Source organism: Phycodurus eques, chromosome 12 (genome assembly GCF_024500275.1).
Source record: "Phycodurus eques isolate BA_2022a chromosome 12, UOR_Pequ_1.1, whole genome shotgun sequence".
In the NCBI taxonomy this organism is placed as follows: domain Eukaryota; kingdom Metazoa; phylum Chordata; class Actinopteri; order Syngnathiformes; family Syngnathidae; genus Phycodurus; species Phycodurus eques.
Genome location: NC_084536.1, coordinates 18,989,927 through 19,010,276, shown reverse-complemented (window position 1 = coordinate 19,010,276; position 20,350 = coordinate 18,989,927). Strand labels below are relative to the sequence as shown.

The following is a 20,350-nucleotide window of genomic DNA, read 5'->3' as shown; positions in this document are numbered from 1 at the left end:
TGGCCCGGCTTTAGACAAGTGTATCAAGAATGTGTAGTCGACAATGTATATGCATATGGTGCGCAAGGTGATGTCAGAGCGAAGACATTTGTAGATCTCGCGCTTCCTCTGGCCCACACTATAATTTTCCAGCGCAGCTCTGGAACACAGCGCATGGGTCAAAATCTGGACGAGAAGCAACGGGGTCTGGAAGAATTTAGGCCGGAATAATTACAACCTGTCTAAATACCAACATTGTGCCTGTTCTTTCCTGCTCTGCTCTGTCCAGCAGTGAGCAGACCAGACAGGGTAAAGGAGCTCTTTTTGTGGTCACCCCCAGAGAGTGGAGATCTCGTTTTAATAAGGCTTGATTCGGGACACTCGTTCACTTCCTGTTTTAAGTCGAGCCGGGTTATCTCACTTTGATGGGAAAGTCCCATGTAAAAAAAAACAAAAACAAAACAAATCTGTGCTCTGTCTTTTAACACACAATCACCAGTTTGTAGAAAGATCAGTCCGGTTCGCCTGACTGAGAGGGATGAGAATTTAAAGGGCCGCTCTCTGTATGAGAGTTCATCTATTGTACTTACGTATATGGCATTTTTGTTTTTTAAATTACATTTATCATTGATCAAACATTATGTAAAAAAAAATATTTATACAATATATTGTTACAATTATCTTTTTGAGGTCACTTATAGAGTGCATTCCACGCATGATAGAAAATAATACAATAAGATTGCGATACGATCGATTACAATAAGATTCTTTAATGTGGTATAGTTAAAACTTAACTGACGCTAACTGTCATAAACAAATAGTTGTAAATGACTTACAGCAGTATAACAACATTATTAATGATTAATGAGGTACTGGCTTTTATGACAGCAGGGCATTTTTAGAGCACCATTAATAAATGGTTTTATCAAGTCTTAACACATTGTTAACAAACTAACAATGTTTAAAGACATGTGGAGCCATAGTTACAGTAGTAGTTTCTAAATTATGTTTTGTTCTTGTGAGTCTTCATTACTCATACAGATTTTCCATCTACTGTTAAGAGAAGACTGAGAGGTTCACATCTAAATTTCCATCATCATTTGTCATTTGTTTTGTATAAAGACGTATACATTCAATTTGGGCGCGTCGTACAGTTTTAAGCCTCAGACCAACTGAAACATATTAAACTATGTTTTTTATAGTTGTTGAATATCAAAATTGTCGCGTATAGGACAGGATACTTGAAGTGAAAATTAAGATACAGAAGGAGGAAATCAGATTAAACGAATCAACAACAACAACCTTGCTGTCATTCATCATTTGTTTTCCTCCGTCAAAGAGCTTTAAAGAGCCTGGGGCATTAAAATGAATTATCATTCCCAGCAGCACATTTTATGGCATACACTTAACATAACCTGCCGTTGCACTTAAACCCAGGAGCCTCGCATGTGATCCATATTTTTTTTTCAAGTGCACTTTGTATGACTAATTTGTCTGAAAAAAAAGGAAAGAAAGTAGAAGAGAAAGTGCAAGTGAGGAACGATTTAAGGTAGACATGTTGGTAAATATATATTTTTTATCAATTTAATATACTTGGATGTATGGCAAATTACGGTTTTTAGTATTGACAGTTTTGTTAGTGTTTTTGAATTGGTATCTTACCTGCTCCCACCACTTTATCAATGGCTATGCAAGAGGCATCCAGCTCTTTAGCAAACTCGTGCACAGCCTGGCTTGGGTCCTCATATGTGTGGGGGTCTATGTACGTCTTAATACCTGGCAGACGCACTGGAGCAGGAGAGAGCAGGTCCAAGCACATGGTCATTCAAGAACTGTCACTTCTTAAATAAACACTCACTATGTTTAAACATTCATTCCTTCGAGTGCCATGATTTAATCAAAACAAAAGGGGAAAAAAATGATCAGTCGTTTCCAACTTTTAAGGTGATGTAATCTCCTTTGTCTCACTGAGTTTCTAACCTGTCAGGATACATGAGGACACTCTGCAGAAGCCAGTTAATACACTTGAACACATGTTACAAGAGCCTTACAGATGTTTCTAAATGATGATAAGAATGGCATATATCCAAATAAGAAAAAAAAGAAAGAGAAAAACTAACTTGATCAGTTTCGGAGAAAATCCAAGCCCATTCATAACCAGATGCAAATAATACTTTGCTGCTGTTCATTTGTGTTACATTGTGTCAGCTTAGCTTCAGTGTGGGACAAAGAAGGGATGACAGCATTATCGCATGTTTTTCACATTGCAAAACCTTCCTATTAGATTCAGCGTTACATCGGCGCTCAGTTATTCCCAGTGAGACGAACTTTTAGTACTTTAACTGGAACCAAAATTCATACTAGAATTTAGTGTGGGTAGGGCTCATATGCTTAGGTTTGCATGTTCTCCCCATGCCTGTGTGGGTGCCTCCGGTTTCCTCCCACATCCCAAAAACATGCATTAATTGGAGACTCTAAATTGCCCGTAGGTGTGCATGTGAGTGCAAATGGTTGTTTGTTTGTATGTGCCCTGCGATTGGCTGGCAACCAGTCCAGGGTGTACCCCGCCTCCTGCCCGATGACAGCTGGGATAGGCTCCAGCACGCCCGCGACCCTAGTGAGGAAAAGCAGCTCAGAAAATGGATGGATGGATGAAATTGGAATTCCCTATTGGATAGTTTAGGGTCACAACTTGACCCATCTAAATTATTCATGACTGGAGTTCCTGCTACTGTCTTGGGGAGTTTTGAGGCTTATGCCTGTGAAGTTAAAGGTTTCAGTAAGTAAAGGAAAAGGCAAACACTAAAATATAAATATTTTGCAATACTGTTGCAATAATACTGAATGGTTGTGCTTGTTATACGCACTATACATGTCTTTCCTTTCTGTTAGGACTTTGGTTATTTGCCTCTGCATTAGCTTTTAAAAGCTCGTTACATCTCTTTGTTTACATTGAGAAAGAAATCATCAGTAGTTAGAATAATCCAAATAAAAATGAGTTCTGTTCGATAACATGCAAAAATAAGTAATTTATTACGGTATTCCCTTCCCAAATGTAATTTTTCCCCATAGCATCCACTGAAATGACATGAAGCGATTCCCTCTACCCAACCACTTTGCCATGGCACATTAGTCAGTTGTAAGAGATCATCAGGTATGCGGTGAGATATTATCCAATTTTACTTAATTGGTCTGAAAATTATGATTTATTTACTACCAATAATGTATATTTGTTCATATATCTATGCCAACAAAGTATGACAGGCAAAACAATAAAATGCCCTTCCACTACCACCACGTCATCCTTATTTCAGTATGCATGTATACTTTTTGTGAAATTTTTGTTGAGTGGTGTGCCATTAGATTTTTCAAATGTATAATATGTGCCTAGACTCAATAATGGTTGGGAAACACTGCATTAAACAACAGAAAAATGTCACGCTTTGGTAATTTTCCAATCGAACCATTGCTTGTTTAAAAAATGTGAAAATACTGTGAGAAAGAAACATCTGCGGGAATGAAACATTCAAGCAATTTATAATGCAACCAGCTAATTGGAGTTCAGTGAACTGTAAAGTGGAGACAGGAAAGATTGAAGAAGAAAAACAGTCCAGTACTTACGGTGGCCGTTGCCAAAGTGCAGTCTTTTCTCATCAGGGTGTTTGGATTTGCTGTGGCAACAAAACCTGCCAATCCAAATACAGAAGGTCAGAAGCTGTGCCACGTATAATAAGGCTTCACCAATAGGCCCGGTATGGTGTGTGTGTGTGTGTGTGGGGGGGGGTTCGGGAGTGGGTGCAGGAGTGTGTATGAGTGCAAAATCCCAGGTCTTACAAATCACAGGAGTATCTGTAAAGTTCATTTTACCAGAATGGACTGCCAAATATCAGCGACATACTATCATTGTCTCCCTAATAAACGCCCTGTTTTTGTGCTAATTTTGCCCTTTCCCAACCAAGCACATCAAACACCAGAGAGTCTTAAGTCTTCTAAAATTATCCTATGAGATTGTCCTTAGGTCGGATGGCTGTTAAGTGTGGATTCATCCCCATTTTAGGGTCCGAAACAGTTCAGAGCCAACGATCTTAAATAATAAACGTGTTCAATGTTTACGACAAAAACTCTTCATGTGTGTGGGGAACGCCTACTTTTCCTGAGTCATGATGTCGACAATGGTGATGTGAAACGGAATGTAGCCAATCAGAAAAGCACCCAGGACTGACGAATACGGACGTGACCGTAAATTAAAACAAAAATATCCTACCCGATGTCGTTTTATCTATAAAAGTGGGTTCCCCAGACGGCAAGAAATATTTTCCAAAGCAAGTTGTGTTTTGAGAACATCGCCATTTTAGGCTCTCTGTGTTTCTTCTTCTTCAGTTTTGTGAGATCATGTGTGATCGCGTGAGACTTCGAGATCGGCAGTACAACAGAATCTTTATGTGTGTTGTCCGCTGTGTTGAAATTCTTGGAGCACTCCGCACACATGACGACAAGACTGTTGGATGCCTGATTTTTTATCTTTATGTGTGGGGTCTGCAGCTGATAAAAAAAATCGTTATGTGTACCGGATACCATATATGGTAGGCATGGACAGAATTAACTATGTTGATTATGTTTACTGTGATCAAATGTTTATAATAATTGTTACATTTTGCGCTGTTTGAACTTTTAATACAGTGATTCTTTTTTATACCACTAGAGGGAGCCTGCGTACCACTAGTGGTACTCGTACAACACTGAGAACCAGTGTTCTAATTTCATTAGGCTAAAAAAAAATATTATAAAAAAGCCATAAAAAAATTGGAAGTTGTCTATGTTTTTCAACTGATTTAGGTAAATTTTGCATCGCTGAATCAGAAAATGACATCGGTTTCTCTTGTTCAGGTCAGGTATATATGCCAAGTTGTTAACAGTTTATTAATCAAATGTTAGAAACGTACTTAATTATTGCTTACTGTAAATTTAATAGCAAACATTGATAAAAGTATGCAGCTGTAAATTGAATGTTACATCATCATTGTTCAAAATTCAGGGCATGAACCTCTGTTTATTTGAACCACTAAACCGGAAATATCTGTACATGTAAACAAAAACATAAAAAATAAAAATAAAAAAGTGGCCATCGTTCAAAACGTTGACGTGATTGAGGTTGGTTAACTGATCTGATATTTGGTTTCAGTACATCACAATTGTCTTAAATTAGGAAAAAAAAAGACAATAAATTTGTTGTTGACCAGTGTTATCAATAAGAAAGGCTGGCGTTTCTTGATGCCTAATCTACGCAATCGAGTTGTTAGACGAGATCAAGAGGATTGTGCCAAAGAACATATATACAACATGCCGTGGTGACATGTGGACAGACCTGCCAATCAAGACGTAGAGCAGCACAGTGAGCAGGATGATGGCCACTGCTGACGAAATGGCGATTAGAACAACCTGGCTACTCTCACTTGAGATGGAGAAGGCTGCTGAAAGACACAGAGTAACATTTTAGTGAGCTTTGTGTTGCTGCAAGCAATTCATACAATACCTCCAAAGTTATTTACAAAGAATGGACACAAGATCTGCTGGAATAATTGGTTTAAAAACTGTATTTCTGAAATCACATTTCATATTTTGTGCACTGGAGCCACCACTTACAGTCAGGACTTGTCTCAAACTGGAAAGTGGGGCTGCTGGCTCCATATCCAGCTGCTGTGCGGGCTCTGATCTGCAGCAGGTAGGCAGTGTTGGGCTTGAGACCGTTCAGAGTCACATTACAACCCCGGGCCCGAAGGATTGTGTAGCTGGTCTCCTGCTCCTCCTAGCAGACAAGGCAGAAATACAGACAGAGAAATTAAATACACAGCCTTGGGTCTACATATTAATGAATACAACATGTGCAGTGTGTCATCTGAGAGTGTGGACTGTCATATAAGCACACACACCCAAACAATGCAGACAGTTTGACAGCTTTCCCTTATCTGATGAATTATGGCCTCTCTATTTTACGACTTCTCTCCTGCTGATCTATGCTGATAAAGCAATGCAAGAACACTGAGTTTTCACCTTGCAACCAGATGTGGAATCTTGCACAAGAGAAAATCACACTTCAATCTTAGTACTATGCCGTGACGTTTTCAGACAGTATATTAACATGTTCATTAGGTTGAGGGGAGAAGCTTATTTTTATGAACATGTTGTGACTTTCGGCTTGTCCCATCAAGGGGTTGCCAGTCTTATTTTAAGCAAAATCATTTTTCAAAAATATGTTTTTTTTCACCGTGTATACAGTAAAACAACTAATGTTCGACAGCACTACACATTGGTTTAGTACAGTGGTTCTCAAACGTTTTACAGCAAGTACCACTTAAAAAAACAGCAACTTTGCTGTTCAAGTACCACCACCATGACCAATATTAAAATTATTGTGTTTCTCAACTAAGGCAAGCACATAAAAGTCCAAACCATGTCAAGACAGAGTTGAATCCTCATTCTAAAATCTGGTTTATTTACAAACCCTCATTGCAAAAGGAAACACACACACACACACACACATACACAGGGCAATATGAAAAGACTTCACGCCCAGTAATGAGGGGATTAGAGTTTTATAGAGCACAAAGCTTTTTAAACTGGTATGTGTGTGAGGAGGTAACTGATACAGCAGGCCTGCATCAGGATAACTCTTCATCGCAACTATAAATCCACTCACGGCTTGTCACCATTCAATGGTCAGGACAGCATGGGATCCCGTTTAAAATCACACACAGGTGTGGTAAGATGACCTATATGTGTGTCTGTGTGTGTCTATGGGTGTGTATGTGAAAGGGCAAAGCATAGCATTGGCAAGCTGTGTGATTATGGGCTGTCCATGTGTGCGTCTCACCAGAGAACTACACTGTTGATCACCACTATAGCCGTAATGCCGCTTTGGCAATCTAAACAAAGCTGAAGAAAATGATTGCTTGTATAAACATACACACAAAAATGCTAAACAGGATTCCTTCCATGTAAAGCCAAATAAACACACCAGACTTGTGCATGTGAAGGTCTGTGTGCTCTAGAGATGACATTGATAACACATGCAAGAACTGCACAGTGTTTGGTCACAATCGATTTTTACAGAATATGGAGATATGTCAAGGCCATTACAGGCCGATTTTGGCTAATCATATAATATATATTGTAAACATTATATATTTTAAATCGGCAAGTCAACAACTTGAAGAACTTCTTTTATAGAAATTCATGAAAAGAACAATCTCTAGTCACACTAGATAAAACCGCAAGGAGCATGTAAGACAAATGAAGACAATGTCATTAATATTATTTCGCTTTCATACAGTTGGGGCCCACAATTAGTTCAACTTTTGTTTTGAATAAGCTTGCATCATATGTTATTAATTCTTTACTATATGTAATATTAGCTCCACCTCCCAGTAGCTAAAAATTATGAAATTCAAATGTGGAACAACCATTTGGCCAGATATGGATCCCTGTGACACAGATGATAAAGGGTCTGTTCAAAGGCTCATGCACCATACAAGTTGCATCGTTGGGGTGATTCCATTCATAAAGCTACAGAAAGCTTTATCTGTGATAAAGTGCATCTTCTTAAAACGATACCGATTAAACCATTCCAAAAGTAATCTACCAAATTGTAGAAACTATCCTTAAATGTGCTGATGTGTAATGAGTCTCCATTGCACACTGCCTTTGAACATCACGGACAATTGTGTCCTCCAGGCTAGGAGGAAAAGGACATCCAGATTTTTACCAGCTTGAAGCTGAAAATCTTTGATGATACATTGAGTGTCTTCGTGCTCATGGCATCTTGGGTAACTTGCACATCTGTGAAAGTACTATTAATGCTGAAAAGCACTTCCAGGTTTCCCAGCAACATGTGCTGCCACCCAGAAGATGCGTGTTTATGGCCATCCCTGCTTATTCCAGCTAGATAACTCTAAGCAAGATAACTACTGTCGTGTGGTTTCTTTATAAAATAGTGTCACTATTTGACTGGCCTGCCTGCTGTCCTGGCTTGTCCACCATTGACATTCTGTGGAACATTATTATGTACGAACAACACTAAAACCCTTTCAAAACAATGTTGACGTTTGCAGGTATATGATAAGTTTTTGCTTTAAAAAAAGCTACTTACAATGTAGATTAAAAAAAAGAAAAAGTATTAATTTGTAATTTGGTCCTTTTACGACAGGACATTGGATTGGATAGCTTAAACCTGATATGTCCACATCTATCAAAGTATCTGAAATCGTTGTTCTACAGGGATGGAGCATATAATGTGAGTTTCTTATTAATATGCCTTAGTATTGAGAAAACCACAAACAAAGAAGTGGAAACTAGGTTTTATCCAGCGCAGCTCATCATCTTCTTACTGAATGATCTTTCTTTTCATCCTAGTCAGTCTGGCAGTCTGCCTGTCTGTCTCACCAGCCTTTTTTTGTTGGAAAGTGTGACTTTGTTCTTATGTCTTTAACAACTTTGTGTGCTCCAATGTGGCCTTCAGCCTTAGCATGCAATTTTACCTATACCACCTATCAGAAGAGGCCAGATCCCAAATACTGTGTTTTTTATAGGGGTCTCCCACTGGTGTCCTTGTTCAATCATCTGCATGGAAGAACCCTCTGTCTGAAGTTTAAAATCGCTGGTCGGTGTGTTGAATCCTATGGAAAGTGTGTTAGCGTTTGTGTGCATGTCCTTCAGTGTCCCTGGATGTGACTAACAAGGATTTATACAAAGGCCCTGTGCTTTACGCCGTTTTAAAACCCACCTTTTCCTTTCTCCATCGTCTTGTAATGAATTAGCATTTTGTGTTTTAGTGGTGTGTGCGCAAGTGTGTGTGAATGAAAAAGCACAGTATCAGTCATTAACTTTTCCCCATGGTGTTTTCCAGCCGTGTATTAGCATCTTAGGTAAGGGTGGCTGAGCAGGGAGCGGAGTTTAGAGAGGAGACTGCTTCTGTCTGCTTAGTAATCAAGAGATTAGGGGCCATGGTTGGCACTGAAGCAAACTGTGATCTGGGGACACACATGCACTTTCTAGTCTCTCTCCTGTTCTCAAACACATAATTGCACACACACTCGCTCTCTCTCTCACACGCAATGAATCTGCTAAAGTGACTAAACTTGCATCTATTGCTAATTTCACCATCAAATTTCAGCCATGGAACAGCATTGGCGCTGAAAGCCGACGTAATTCGTTCTGTACTAATTTTCCTCACAGATGAATGAACGACTCCGTTTAGTGTCTGCCATAAAATATAAAACTCCATTAAGGAGAGGGGAGGACAAGATGAGAGGCAGAACATGAAACATGGAAAAAAGGTAAGAATAAGTAAAGGGGAGCGATATCACCAAGCTGGTGTGAAAAGTCAAAGACAAACATAAAGATGACAAGACGAGGAATGAAAAGTTGTTTCGAAAGGTTCGGTGGTGACTAAAGCAGGTGGGGAAGTTGAATAAGTTCGGGGCTGATTTTAATTGGATATCGTTGATAACATCATGCAATTTTCCGAAACACAAGAATCGTTTAAATGTGTATTAATGGTTTACATTAAGATATAATCGTACTTCACTATATTTCCATATCACATTTAACCTTCATTCCCCTGTCTAGGATACGCAAGAAGCTTACTTTTTAGTTGGATTGCACAGGTGTTTTAAGTGCGCTCTTCTTTATTTGGAGTAATGATGTTTCTGACGGATCAGAATCCTGGGAGGGTTCTGTCAAAAACAATAACTTTTGCCAAAGCATTTTTAATAGATGAAGCTATTTAGTGAGTTCAAGTTGTGTGTCTCATGTTGTCAAGGGGGAGAAAAGGCGGAGAGTCCCGGTCAGTCACAGAGACAAACACAGTTATCCTCAACTGTTCTGTCAACAACCCAAACACTTCTCTCTAACCTCATCCTGAACTATAACACATACTTCCTGAATCAGATGTATGAGCAATCTGTCCAGGATGATCTCACCTCTCCTCCAATTTCAGATGGGTTAGGGTCTATCTTCCTGCAACCCATCAAGGGGGATGTACAGCAAATGTTAATTAAATTTTCATAATGTGACAAGCCACAATTCTTAATGACTGTTTTAGACCGTACGGAAACAATAACTTCAAGAAAATAATTAGTGTTCCATGTGTTCTATGTTCTACAGATCAGGAGTATACTGCAAGCATGTGTGAGATGTTAAAAATCTGAATACAATGATTCTTCAAACCGAAGGCTTCAAATTCTGTACAATTTTGTCCTTTCAAGTCGCATTAAATCCTGACGGTTGAACCGTCATCATGTATAACAACACACCAGGCGTAGCAAATCACAAGAGCTCCGTTTAGCCAGCGATAAAGGATTAACTCTGTGCGTGCGTTGTCTTTTTTGTTGCCATTTCTTACAGAAGCAGGAACAGAACCAGGAAAGGGTGTTTTGAAATCAGAACAAATTAGAGGTTGGCCATTGTTGTGGAGGAGATTATGTTTTACCTTTAAGGTTCCACTGTTGAGGTGAACTTTTTTTGAAAAATGAAATTAAAATAAGGCTAGCACATAAGTGCTAATGAGGAAAAGTGTGAAGTGATCCAGTAAGTACCAACCTTTTCATAGTATTTGATCTCGTAGTCAAGGATAATACCATTCGGTCGCTCTGGCTCCAACCAAGACAAGGAAACACTATTCCGTGATGTCTTCTCCTTTTTGATCACTATTACTGGAGAGGGAGCTGGATAGGAAATACAGTGAGAGAAAAATAGAGCATGTGAGACAGTGAGTTCTCCTATATATAATGAGAGGTTCAATGGAAGTTCAGTTGCCGGTGTTGCATCCTGGCAATTGTCTATGCTTCCTGTTAGGCTAATTCAGTTTTCTGCCCAATGGGGCCACATTTAAGGATATAGCCCTGGATTGTGGGGGTGTATATAGATGATTTACACAAAATAGTAAATGCAAACAACACAGACAGAATTCTCATGAAAAGTTAGGGACATAGACACAAGAGCAGAGTGCTTAGATATCATAATTCAGCGCAACTCGTGTATGTGACTAACATATTTCCCTACCTAAACACATACATGATGTCGCTGCCAATCCTCTAAGCATAGTTCATGTGTGCCTGAGCACACTCAAGGAGTATGGGTAGGAGAAAAAATAACATTTTTGATGCATCTCATAGCGGGAAATAGAAGCTGGCAGTGGTCCTCAAGATTTTTGTTACTGATATTAATATTCCATATTTACTTAAAAGTCATCAGACGAAAACAGAATATCAGTTTATCATTCATTCATACTCCTAAAAGGCTCATTTTAAATCATGCTGCTCTGAGGGTCCTCTCTCACTTCTTTGTTTTCTTTTTTCGATACAAATATGGCTCTTATGTGAAAGGTCCAATGTATAGGAGCATATTGGAAGAAAAAAAAAACAATTTCAAGAAATACTTGTGGCCTGCTGCACAACACAGAAAAATGTATTTGGGACACCTGGACATTACACCAACAGAAAACGGGAACTTATGTGGAGTAGCCGCTGCTTGTCTGGGAAGACTCAACAAGATTTGGAGTGTGTCTGTGGGAATTAACCTTTGTAAAGTCAGAGTTTTGTGATGTTGATGAGAGGGCCTGGTTTATCATCTCTACTGTAGTTTAGTTCGAGTCACACCAACTGTAGCTTAAATTGGTGTTGCTCTGGTCCACCTTATTGATCCACTGATCTTTTCTTTATACAGTGGTAAGGACAGAAAAGGTCCCAGCTATAGGCTACCGCAACAATATTTGAAGATTAATGATGTTGTGGCAGTCATTTGAAAGACAATGAGTCAGCTCACTTTCTGGCTCATTAGCTCGTAGATTTTTTTAAATTAAATGTAGTCCTTATTCTCCAGTTCTCCACACAAGTCATTCACCTCACGAGGTTCACATGGTCCCACTCTAGTAATTGTATGTCTTCCACACATCCTTTTCAATCTTTATACACTTACATTCTCATTTCTCTCTCTCTCTCTTTTTTTTTTTTTTTTTTTTTTTACTGCTCTCTAATTGCCAGGCAGCTTCGGGGCCCGCTCTCCATCTGAGGCATTGACTTTTAATTTTATTAGACCACAGGAAAAAACATGTTTGTCTTTGAAATGTTCGAGCTTTGGTTGATTGGTATTGTAAAGCCACAGAGTGTGCCTTTGTGGGCATGGGTGTGTGTTTTTGTCTTCCCATGCATATACCCATGTGTATTTCTGCTGGAAGTTTTTTTTTTTTTTTTTTTTTCCAATAATGAATCCAGATGGGGAGAATCTGTTTCCATAGCGCCCACTCCTCCTCGCCCCCTGGTTCTGATAGTGGGGTGAGGCCATGCTTTTTTAATGGCACTGTGGTTTATGGCGGTAATGATTTAGTGTGTCTGAGCAGCTTGAGGGCAACTTCGAGTTCCTTGTATCTTTGTTTTGGATCTCCTTCCATTGTTCTCTCTTTGTTTAGGCTTGTCTGTTTCTAAAATGTTTAATATATTGTTTCTTGTTTTTGCCTATAGTGTACCTTTATGACTTGGTTTCCAAGCCAGGCCAATAATGGTTTGTGGTGCAATTAATAAGTGTTTTAAGGAGCACGTATGGGAATACTTGTCATACATAAGGACCATCAGCCAGGGAGCACACTGTAACTCATATATACCTAATGCGCTAAAGTCATTACTAAAAATAAATTAAAGCCTCATAAAAATACGGAAATCATAATTAAAAAGTATATGGCACAATAATTACCGTTGTAATTATCTAACCATTATATGGAAAAGAAACTGCACCACTTGTGAACCTCAATACAGTAGACCTCAGATATCTGCCAAAGTCAAAGAATCCAAAACTTGTCCATCTGACATTTCTGATTGAAAAATCACAATGTGTCAGGCTATACTGTTCCAATCAAGCACTACATGTACTGCTCTATCTGTTGGATCAGATTGGTCACTGCCCTACTTGGCCTCAATTCCAGTGAACTGTACAATGAAAAGTGAAAATATATTATTGCATCTACACTTGTACTTGGCTCTTCACCAAACTGTAATGGGTTCTCGGTCAGCACCACGTGCCACCCCTCCCTATGGAAATCAGTTTCCGGTTTTTGCATAATCCTTCCAAGAAGCAAACAGATCCAAATTACCTTTTGCCTTCACACTTTTACACTATGTGGAAGTAATCTTATTTAAATATGTATCAAAGGCCAAATCTTTCCCTGATTGAATCGACTGAAAATGTTGTGACAGAAAGTGGTTACTTATATTATGTCTGGCTTAAATGAGTGAAAATGGCTAGTGGCCACTATGTTTACTGTCTGTATAGTATGTACCATTATTTTCTCCCTCCATCTGGCTCAAGAGGTGTTCAGAAGGTTACTTTTGGAGTAAACTGCTTTAAATGTAGATCACAGACTTAGTCAACATCACGATGACCATGAGTTGGAGGGCAAAGAGATGAGAGGAGGAAATCTATCTGACCGTACCGCCCGGACACAGCGCTACTACCCAGGGAAACACTTAATCCATCTTTTAACAGCTTTGGCATCTCTTTGTGTGAGTAGATCAGGTAGGGCTGGCGCACCGACATCTTAATCCTTGTTAACTCCCAGGGCTAACGGAGAGTGTACAGCTGGAGGCGGAGATATTCTTCAGACTGAGAGACATGCACATACACTATGTGGGAGTCTAGTCAGGTGAAGTGTGCATTGTGTCTTTCAGCTTCAAAGCGTGTGTTTCCACCTGCATCTTTGTGTGATCTACAACAATGTTGAAAGCTCCATCTCTACTGGCGATGACTCAAACAGTTCTTAGTATTCAGTGCACGCATAGCCCTTAGCATTGATAAGCGCTCTTCAAGTCAAATATATATTCAGAAAAAAATACTCCTGACTATCTACACATATTGTAATACTTATCATAATGATAAAGCCCTGCTCAACCACACAGTCAAAAATGCATTGCTGTAAATTTCAGTAGCTTTAACCTCTTCAATCAAGTCATACATAAATGAACAAACATACAAAAGCAGAACATATATGTGCCACGAATCCAAGTCCTTTAATTTAAAATACAGTAGGTCTGGTTCGTATATAACCCAGCTGGGACCATGCAATGTAATTATAGCAAACATTCATACAAATGCTTTGTAACTTTATGAGTTCTCACAATTTGACTGCTGCCACACGATCGAAGAGACCTTAATCATTCCATGTGTTTGCCTCATGTGGGTTGCTATAGGTTGTCTCCTCCAACAATGTGTTGCAGAGAAGTAAATTAAATATTGATTATTCATAAACTTTCCAAAAACATGCATGTTAGGTTAAATGAAGACCCTAAATTATCTATTTGTGCTCCGTGATTGACTAGTGACCAGTCAGGCTTGTACCCTGCCTCTCGTCTATGGTCAGCTTCATAAAAGCATGGCTGGATGATTGATGTACAAGAACTTGAAAGCCCAAACCAACCCCATTAAACAGCTTTGGGCTGAATTCGAACATCCATCCATCCATTTTCTGAGCCGCTTCTCCTCACTAGGGTCGAACAGAGATTTTTTTTTTTTTTTTTTAACCCCGGTGCCCTCTGACTAAACAAATGTTATCCTGGATAATTGGCCGAACATTGGCATGGATACACTCTCGAGTTGAGCACTGAAACTGCTTTATCTACCAAGGGAAGACCAAATGTATATCTCATTCTATGTGTGGTTCCTGCAGGTGTAAAGGCCAAGTGTCCCAATACTTTTGTCTATATAGTGTGCATAGGAAATATATTGTAAGCATAGTCACTCGCCTGAACTTGTAAACAGCCTTTTGACACGACTAAAATGATTCATAAATTAGACACAATAGCTGTGAGAGATGAAATAATAGAAAAACAAATATTGTCAGGTATCAAAAAAAGACATAATAGTCTAAACCAACATGAAGACACCCAATCAAATCAAAGGCCAAACTCTGCGAATGAATAGCAAAATTCATGTTTTTCATTTTACTTTACTTTGTACTGTATTGTGTATTTTACACTTATAAATATGTAACATGGAAGCATGACTACTCTTTGCCTTCTTGATCTTCTGAGCGCTGCTGTAGATCTTTGGTCAGATATCTTTTTAAAAGGGATGGCAGTTTTAAGAGCCCAATGTTTTGCTAAGGTTGCCTGTAAAACGGATGACATTTTCATTTCTCAGATGTCAGGCTCCAGTCATTGAACATGATTACATTATAGCATGGGCTTGACTTGTAAATATCAAGCATTTATGATTGGTGTGACTATAGTTGAACATGAAAATTAAATTGAAGGCTGAAGCATTAAATAAAAAGGGAGTCTTGTGTAGCAGTAGTGATGATAACACATTTAAGTATTTTTCATTGTGCATCTGTCACAAGTTATCACTTCAAATGTCAACCAGGTCGTGCCGTATCCAGGGCTGAGTCGAGACAGCGTTCAGTCCTCACGCTATTTTAGATCGCGTGCAGTTTGTTAAGTCTCCTTTGTGTCTCGTGACTCCTTGCCGTCTCCTTCCTCTGTCCTGCTGCTCGTGACCCAGATATCTATCCTCGTGTGTCATCGCAAAGTAGGGAGACCATTTCTGGAGGACGACAGTATATACTCTTTGGCACCTGTGATATTTAAAAGGATCAAGTAACACAGCTGTAAATATAAAATATTTGTTTAGACAGGCCATCCTGGAGCCCCTTGTGCTGCTTGGTCTCAGAATTGAATCAATAACAAAAACAATAAAAATAAATAAAAGCGCTACGGACACCATTCCTGGTCCACAAAAAAACAATATCTTGCAAAAGAAATGAAACTGGGCCTGTAATGTGCAACCAATATCATCTCCACAGCAGTGGCAGCCACAAATACAAATATCAAAGCAACATGTGGTCCACATGCCCTACCAAACACAGCAGTTCTGTTACTGCTATTCATTCTTTGAGAACATGATTTTAAGTAATTTCAGTGCATTGTTACGAGGTAGCGTGATGCCTTGCTTCCTCCCTGTTTGTGCCCCTTCACTTTATGTTCACATCTTATGAGCCTTTGTGTCATGAGCCGTGTTTTTGTGATATTTGTTTTGATTAGATTTAGTTTTTGTTTTATGGCATGTCACCCCCACCCACCACCCCACGTCTCTTGTCAATGTTAATGTCCTGTCTTGCTTGTTAGGTTTTTGTTTCCACCTATTCTTGTCAGCCCTGTCCCTTGTGTCTACCAATTAGCTCCTTCTAGCCACTCGTGTCTTGTCCAGGTGCTCCTTGTTGTCTCGTCTGTTTGCTTGTATTTAGTTCCCTGTTTTGGTTCAGTCCGGGTTGCCATATTGTTGTCATATCCCATGTTTCCTTCGTCATGTTTCTTAGAGGTGAATGTTTTGTTTCAATGTGTTACTTTGAATTTGTATTTGTTTTCTTTATTAAATTAGTTTTTGCTTCCTTTGTTTTTTTTTAATTGAATAACTTTTTGAGACTCCTGCCTTATCTCCCTGCTTCCTTGCACTTGGGTACTCCACTTTTTGCCTCCACACCAACACCACTAAAACCCAATCTTGACACTCGGAGAAAGAAACTGGAAGGCGCTTAAAGAAAGCCTCAAGTATGGGACACAATAAGTGTTTGTCTTCCATTCTTCCACATTGACATACATATGCTTCACACAACTTTAAAATAAATAACCTAAAATATACTGATTAAGTTAGCCCACCCTTGTATTCTTTGACCTGCAACCAGTGAATTGCTGTTATCTCTCAGATCTTTCTGTCTTTCAACACTCATGTCCTCGTATCACCTGCTGCTTCTACATGACATCCCGAAAGACCAATCAGGCACACAGCGCACCGCCTGCAACAGAGACGCTGATGGTCCATATGGGTGTTTTAGTAGAGTTTAGAGATAGGCAGTTGCGTCCCTGACCAAAGTTTTTGGCTGGATGTAATTGAAATACTGTACAACCATTTGTCTGTAGTACTGAGTAAAATGTTGATACTCCCAGTGAGTTAGTTAAAACGGAATTATTTTGGCGAAGTACAGCTCATTTTGACCCAACCTTTCATTCCAGACAAGCCTTCAAGAATAATTGCCAGACTACGTAAATCCTGTGAATACCTCGACAAATTGTAATGGTTTTAATGTCTGCTTTAAATCATTGTGTTGTTATTTCTTTTTTGTTAAAGGATTACTTTTGTCCTTTCTTTCCTTCATTCTCTTTTGTTAAAGTCTTGTGATTCTGGTATTCTCGGTGCGCACAGTGGAGTGCTTTCTTTAGACCAACGCTTTCCTTTCCTGCTTTAATCTTGGCGTCAAAGTCCTTGGGCTTTCTCAGCCTTGTTTTGACTTTGATTAGCATGGGTGATCTGTGCTGTGAATATACTTTTTAAGAGAAACAATTTGTGAAAAGTCTATGTAAGACTGCTGGTATGGAGACGCTGTAAAGTGAAGCAGTCATATGTTGCATACGTTGACTACTTTTGGTGTTTTTGAAAAACAAAGGTTTTTGAAAAACTTTCTTCTAATGTGTTTTAAGAGGGGCAGAGAAGCACATTTGGCGTGCTTGTGAAAAGCACACGTGGCTGCGGTTGAGACAGAATATTTGACTGGTATTATCGACCATCTGTTGTAACATCTCACCGGCTTGATTGGTGGTGATGGTGACAGCAGCATACTGCCTCATCATGGGCGCCAGTGACGAGACTCCATTTTGTGCCTCAATCTCGAACGTGTAGTTGGTGTGAGCTAGGAGGTCCCCCACTGTCACAGTGGTGTTTTGGAGGCCTGCGGCTCTTGGAAGAAAGCGTACGTTGCTTCGGCAGGGTTCACATCTGGGGCTGCCACCATTGCTTCCGTTTGCAGCTCCAGCCCGGCATCGTTTGCAGAGGACAGTAAAGGTGAGGTCCCTGCGGCCACCTGTGTCCTCTGGCCAGCTCCAGTCTAGGATAACGGAGGTCTCGTTGATGGAGGAGATAACGTTACGAGGAGCTGAGGGAGGGCCTGGTGGTCAGAGAACATGACATGAGGTGGACGTGAGAAGACCAGGAGGTCATTGGATAAACAGGATGAGAAAGGGAAGTAAAAGTAGAAGGGAAATTGAAGTCATGAGATGATGGGAAAAAAAGGAGAGCAGCGCAATGAAAATGACATTTAATGGCAAATCCACTCACAGCCATTTTATGACTGCGATGTAAGCCAATACATCAGCTCAGCAGTTTTGAATTCTACTTTTACAAGGCTTGGATTTTTACAGTTTGTGTTGGCAACAACAGAAAAGGTCATAATCCCTAATGTTTATTCCTGGTGTAAAAGTAGACCACGGTTTGTGTTGCAGTCTTTAGAACAATGATTATTCTGACTGATATTTTTCCAATGATCAATTACTGTATTTCAACTTTACCCTCTAATTATTCCATTCGAGTAAAGGATCATTAAGAACAACGGTGGCGGGTACATGTGAGGTTACGTCATATGCAACATTTGCCTTGCTGCTTTTATGTTTGGCATGCATGTTTTCAAATGCGGAGGCCAAATCTAAAGATCCTCACCCATGCCTCTATAAATGATTATTATTGTTTTTTTTGTATAATTTTTTTTAGTTGCAGCCCCGATATTTCACTCTGTCTGCCCCAAAAGAGAGGAACACTGGCCAGCTGACCAGATGGTGTTGAGGTAATAGCAGCATGTCATGACAGTTCCTCTAATTAAGTCTGTCCATTACTAAGGGCATCCATTTGCATGTTCTCCTGTTCTCCTGCAATTGGTGAAACATGATAAATTACTTTACTCACTTAGTCTTTTGCTAATAAATTAATACGTAATCAGACATCATGGAATGGGCTGATTTATAGTTTCAGGGGCTTTTGGAAAGCTTGTAAGATGAATCTGCAATCAATTTGCATCAGAGGAAGACAAATAGAATCATGTCAGCAGGAGAAAGGATGGATCAAACCAATAAGCATTCGTAACTTCAGTGATTCGTGAATAAATTACCTCTTCTATAGAAGTTTACTTGATGTGGTTTCCTGTCAACAGCTTTTAATCAATCAACTTGGATTTTCTTTTTAATGGAAGAAAAATATTTGCCAGGGATGTTCTCAGTAGGTTTGGAGAGAATTCACACATTGACGACATAAATACAAAGAACATTCCCCCAAATCTGGAGAAAGAATATTTATCTAATTTGAACACAATCCGGGTATTTAAGTAAAAGCATATGGAGGGTCAGAAGCTGAAATGTCAAGCCAAGCTCGATACTACATATTGGCCAACAATTTGAAGTTAACATGAAAAATCCCATTCAGTGTGTTCCGATGCTACTTTGTATTATATCTGTCAAATTTAATTCAGTAACATTGTAACAATGGCCTTAACTGATATTTTTACTGAGTTTGTAAATCTGTGGATAACTGCTGATAGTTTTGCTGATTCTCAATCAATTTATTTTCCGATGTTTTGTTCTCACAAATTAGCAGCACAATTATCTTCCTTCTACAATTTGATGTAGAAAAATCACGCATCATAAGTCAGATTGAGAAAAATCTGGAAGCATTTAGGGCATCATGAAACACTAAAGTGCAGTGATAGTCAAACTAATGGCGGATCATTAGCTCCTAAATGCAGGGTGAAGACATGTTTTATCTTAAGTTTTATTGCTAACTGAAAAATCCTTCCAAACTGCAATGTATTTTTTTCTCCTGTCAGATGTTGGGAGGCACCAATTGATAATAAGATGATCAAAACCTGCATCCCATAAGAAAGACTTGCAAGCACGTGTACTTACGTGTGCAGGCCATGGAGGCTGGGTCTCCCTCAGCACGGAAGTAGTTTTTCTCACATCCACAATGCAATGATCCTTCATGGTGAGCATAACTATGAGGCGGACACTTGGAACACTCCACGTTTCCAAGTGTGGATTTGTAAAAGCCAGCCCTGCACACTGGGGACGAGACAAAGAGACAGAGACATTAGTGTCATGCAGAAGGAGAATATCAGCAGCAACTTTAGAAATACAGTCTCCTTCACAGTAACTGAAGTGTAAGCCATGAACGATGGGTTGTCTCAAAAACACACATGCACACGCAAATACAGTAGGAGCATGCACATTAAGGAACAATGTAAGACATTCATTAATGTAGCTATAACCCATTAACTCCATGGAAGAAAAAAACTCCCTGAATTGTTTGAATGAAACGCCTCTTTGTTTTTTAGAAAGCACAGCATGAAGAAAGCAAAAAGCACACTCATGCTAAAGTTCATGGCCAATATGTGAATGTAACTACGGTACGCCTTTTTTTGTTGTTGTTGCAAAGTTTGGAGTTCTACTGTTTAATATTGTCGTACAATTTGGCCCCTCCTTATGATCGTGCAATTAAAATAGTTATGTAATGT

General features: G+C 39.3%; 1 protein-coding gene across 4 annotated transcripts in view; it reads right to left on the bottom strand.

The window, feature by feature from the left end:
- The window catches only part of epha3 (eph receptor A3), an 85,217-nt gene that overhangs the window by 20,402 nt on the left and 44,465 nt on the right, over nucleotides 1-20,350 (bottom strand). For 3 of the 4 annotated variants that reach the window (XM_061691181.1, XM_061691183.1, XM_061691184.1), the window contains exons 4-10: nucleotides 19,743-19,898; nucleotides 17,600-17,959; nucleotides 10,576-10,700; nucleotides 5,623-5,785; nucleotides 5,345-5,450; nucleotides 3,601-3,665; nucleotides 1,642-1,767 (exon numbers count right to left, since the gene is read on the bottom strand). In XM_061691181.1, coding sequence (XP_061547165.1) covers nucleotides 1,642-1,767; nucleotides 3,601-3,665; nucleotides 5,345-5,450; nucleotides 5,623-5,785; nucleotides 10,576-10,700; nucleotides 17,600-17,959; nucleotides 19,743-19,898 — 1,101 coding nt within the window. The remainder of the gene's footprint in view (nucleotides 1-1,641; nucleotides 1,768-3,600; nucleotides 3,666-5,344; nucleotides 5,451-5,622; nucleotides 5,786-10,575; nucleotides 10,701-17,599; nucleotides 17,960-19,742; nucleotides 19,899-20,350) is intronic. The other variant, XM_061691182.1, reaches the window with a different exon arrangement.